The 4,445-nt window shown below is 44.9% G+C and overlaps 1 protein-coding gene across 1 annotated transcript; it reads left to right on the top strand.

Annotated features, from left to right (window-relative positions):
• The first annotated feature begins 223 nt into the window (after positions 1-223).
• LOC147889393 (UDP-glycosyltransferase 85A2-like) lies at positions 224-1,930 on the top strand. The gene is made up of 2 exons (XM_087391862.1): positions 224-772; positions 890-1,930. The coding sequence occupies exons 1-2, from the start codon at positions 292-294 to the stop codon at positions 1,846-1,848; spliced, it is 1,440 nt and encodes a 479-aa protein (XP_087247988.1). The 5' UTR covers positions 224-291; the 3' UTR covers positions 1,849-1,930.
• Positions 1,931-4,445: the final 2,515 nt, after the last annotated feature.

Genomic DNA, 4,445 nt, shown 5'->3' with positions numbered 1-4,445 from the left:
GTCACTCCTGAAATATTAAGCAAAAACAGTTTGGAAAAGAGTGGACAACAAGGACGCTGGTTTGTGATGTCACTCATGAAGTCACTCATGAAATATAACAAGCAAAAACAGTTTGGACAACAAGGACGCTTTGACTATTGGGCTTGTGAAGTCACGCATGAAATAACAAGCAAACGAGTACAACGAGTCCTAAGTTCAGTGTAGCAGCTCCCTCATCCCTTCACAAGCTTGTATATTTCCCCATTTACAGATTCTACTTAGCATATCCCTCGTCTCTTCAAGCTCACCTCTATGGCTCCCCATGTCCTTCTTGTTCCTTGGCCTACTCAAGGCCACATCAACCCCATGATGCAATTGTCTAAGCAACTCACGGCCAACGGAATCCTCGTAACTTTTGTGAATACTCAGGTCAATCACGAGCGTTTGATTCGCTCTCAATCTCAATCTAAGCCTGCGTCTGAACGGCAAGAAGCGGGCTTTCAATCAAATCTCAGGCTTGTGGGTATTCCTGAAGGCCTCACTGCGGACGACTACGTACTATACGACCCCGTCAAGATGGCTGAAGCCATGCACAACATCGAGGGCTCGCTCGAGAACCTCGTTCAGAAATCCTCGCCTCCTGTAACTTGCGTCATAGGCAACGTGTTTCTGTCCTGCTCGCTCAACGTGGCGAAGACGCTGAACATCCCCCACGTAGCCTTTTGGACTCAGTCTGCAGCATCTTATGCTGCTTATCTAATTTTCACGCAAGATTATCATCCTCCGGCCACAGGTTGTATGTTTCACCTCTCATTGCATTTTCATGCTAATTTATGTGGGCTTTCAGCATTGTTAACCAGCATTTGATGTAAAGAGGCTAAGTTCTCACAGGCTTTCGTATTGTTCTCAGAGAATCATGTTCTTGACGGAGAGGCTTCGGACCGTTTTACTTACATCCCTGGATGTCCGCCCCTGAAAAGCACTGATATTCCCAGTTTCCTTCAACCCCGTGATCCTTCCGATGTTATATTTCGCTATTGTACCGAGTGCTTCGAGCGCATACACGAGTCTGCTTTTGTTCTCATGAATACCTACACCGAGCTGGAAAAGCTGACTTTAGAGTACGTCAGGAAAAGGGACAAGATTTATGACATCGGCCCCCTCTTGCCGTCTGAGTTCTTCGGCAGCCGCAGTGATCTGAAGGTGAAACATGGCAGTGCACTATGGGCAGAAGATTATGGCTGCTTACAATGGCTTAATCAGCAACAACCTTCTTCGGTTCTGTATGTTGCGTTCGGTAGCTTGGCAGTAGTCTCAGCCCAGCAAATGCAGGAGTTCGCAAAAGGCCTAGAAGCCTCCCAAGTACCGATACTGATGGTGATCCGCCCCTCACTGATGTCTGGAGATTCAGCAGTCTTTCCCGAAGGCTTCTTCGAGAGAATGAAGGATCGCTCATGTTTTGTGCGATGGGCACCACAGCTGCAGGTGCTATCACATGGCGCGGTGGGCGGCTTTCTGACACACGCGGGCTGGAATTCGACACTGGAGAGCATCGCAAGCAAAGTGCCGATGCTATGCTGGCCATATTTTTCAGATCAGATGATGGGCTGCAGGTGCATAGAGGAGGGCTGGGGGGTAGGGATGGAGCTGAGGAGGGAGGAGAAGGCAGGAGGGATAGTGGTGGCGAAGGAAGTGGAGGAGAAGGTGAGGGTGCTGATGAGCAAGGATGTGAAGAACGAAAGAAGCGCAATAGTGTTGAGGGAGACGGTGGCGAAGCTGGGCGATCATGCAAACGCAGCTGTGGTGGAGGGCGGCTCCTCTCACGCTAACTTTGAAGCCTTTCTCAACTTTGTAATTAGGGGACTCTAGGGGAGAACTAGATTTGCCTCACTCACCCTTTCCATCTGGCATAGTGACCACTAACTCGAACTTGAACCTGAACCCTAGTATTTAGGCAGGTAGCATTGTGGCATGATATGGAATACTTCCTTCTCGGAGCCACTTGTCATGATTTCAAATTCAATTTTTACATTTCAATAGTGTTTTTCTTTATTTTGAAGTGCAAGAAAAAGAAAATGCTATATCCCTTTGAATGCTATATCCCTTTGAAATGTAACTGCTCTAGTGGCACATCCAATTCTTTGTCGTTTCACATCTTCATCATCACTGTTTCTATGCCATTGCTCTACCTCCGTCTATTCCATGTGTCTCTCAGTCCGAGTTCCTTACCCTCCTTCCTTATTCCTTGCTCATTTCCTGTTTTTGGCAAATTCCTTTGCAACTCTCCTCTTCTCCAGCAATTTCCTTTAAACCTCCCCTCTTCTCCAAATTCAGACGTTTGGTAGTCCCTGTAGATACCTTTTTTGCACATTTTATTTCTATCTGGATGGAAATTTACAGGCAAACCTCCAATAGAAAGTTGCTCTGGATATATATGTATACCTCTAGAGTATGCAGTTGTATGTTGCGGCGGGTGAGGGACAGAGTTCACAAAGAGGGAGATTGTCTTGGATCCGAGCGGGTACTGCAATGCGAGGAGTAGCATGTGTGGCAATTGGCATACTTTTAATAAGAATTGAATCTTGCTGCGTGAGCATGGCGGGTCTATACATGGACTACATGGAAGAAATGGGCTCAGCAAAGGAGGATCACCTGATCTGGCTCTTTATATAAGTTCTCAAGGGCTGCAAGGGCTATGGCAGTCAACCATCGTGCGGTGACGGCTGTTGGCTCCCCTTGTTTTCACTGCATAGGACCTGGCCGCCAGGATATGAGCGCCTCCCACTAGAATCCAACCGTGCTGCTCTGAGTTCAAAAAATCTCACATTGAATTGCGATAAATTCTCGTGGTGTGAATCAATGAATGAATGAATGAAATAATCAGAAATCAATCTTGAGACCATACAAGGTTGCTGCCACTGGTTGAGCACAATCACCATTTGTGACAAGTTGCTACTCTATTTTTGGACACGATCGCAAGATCAATGAGCCGTATCAAATGTCGGTAGATGGAAAACTTTTACTGCCTCTATTACTACTACAAAAGCAACCAGGAGCTAGCCCACAGCGATTAGCAAGCAAGTAAGCAAGCAGTAGCAAGTCGGTGAAACTTTCAATGGAAATGAGCAGGGGATGTGTGTGTCTGTTTTTTAATCGGCGGTAAAGTCAAATGGAGAATGGAAACGAAGCATTTGGAAAGGGCTGTGTAATTATAAGGTGAGGAATATGAATGGGTCGGTGATTGTAGGTGCAAGGATTCGAATTTAGAGGAGGAAATTTAAAGAGAAGTGGCAAGGGAGCAAGAAAGCGCTAGAGATTTGGACAGTAGAATGGCATCCTGCTCGAATGCTACAGCTTCTCGTGAGATTTTCCTTTGAATCCGTTGTGGCTTGGTCTGTTAAAGCTCTTTCTCTTTTGCATGTCTCTGCGCTCTAGTTTGGATAGCTAGTTCTGCAGCAAAGTCAAAAAGCTCTTATCATTTTGTTTCTGATGTTTGCTCTGCGAAAACAACAATGCATCACTTTCAGCAAAGAAACACAACTACACATGTTTTCTGCCTATACTTTTTGGAAGAAATATAGCCATAAGCATCCAAGATTACGAACTCGCAGGGACTATCCAACAAATAGGAAGGAAAAGGTGCTACAAGAGAAATGTAGCACGTTTTCCTTCCTATCTGGATGGAAATTCACTATGCACAGTTTATTTGAAGAATCGCCAAAATTTCGCTCTCTCAGTCCCTCGCTCTCGCATTTGATCTCTACGTTTGGCATCTAGTCTAGTTCTCCGTTGTATTCTGATTCTCTAGCGAATTCGATTCCTACCCATTTCTTAATGTGGTGTTCCGTTTGTTCGATGAATTCTTTTGTTTGATACAGGCTCCATTCTATCAATTTCTTGGACGATTGTCCTTGTATCCACAATCTCTCCTGACTTTTAAAAGAAGGGCAAGCGTTCCTTCGGTGGCACAGCAACTACTCTATTTGTAAATATTACTCATCGATGTACAATCTCGGTAGTTCCACATTCTTGTATCACAACATGCTTGTATCCATTCTACGTGAGTTTCCTCTCATTGGTGCTCCATTGGTGTCCACTCAAACAAAGTTCTATTCTTGTGCTCTCTCCGTGTGTTTTGCTATGTGCAATTAGTAAATTATTGTCATTTGTAGCTGCATTGTTGTTGCTTGTAAAGCTAAGATTTTTTATTTTGATTTCAATGTCTAGGGCAGCTAAGTTGAAGCTGCTTTGTTGCTGCTTGTAAAGGTATATGTTTTAATTTTTATTTCAATGTCTATGGTAGCTGACTTGAGGCAGTGTTTTGCCTTGGCTGAACGAGAATAACAAGCTAGTGCGACCACTGCTACACTTTAGTTGCATAACACCAGGAAATAGCTCAAGGAAATATGGCCTCATAGTTGCATAAGGCTTCCTTGGATGACATCCTCATCCTTCGCGGGACGCAG

The sequence above is a fragment of the Dipteris shenzhenensis genome, chromosome 20 (assembly GCF_047967505.1).
Source record: "Dipteris shenzhenensis isolate YYH24624 ecotype China chromosome 20, Dip_SZ_1.0, whole genome shotgun sequence".
NCBI lineage: Eukaryota > Viridiplantae > Streptophyta > Polypodiopsida > Gleicheniales > Dipteridaceae > Dipteris > Dipteris shenzhenensis.
This window is presented reverse-complemented; position numbering and strand designations above follow the sequence as displayed.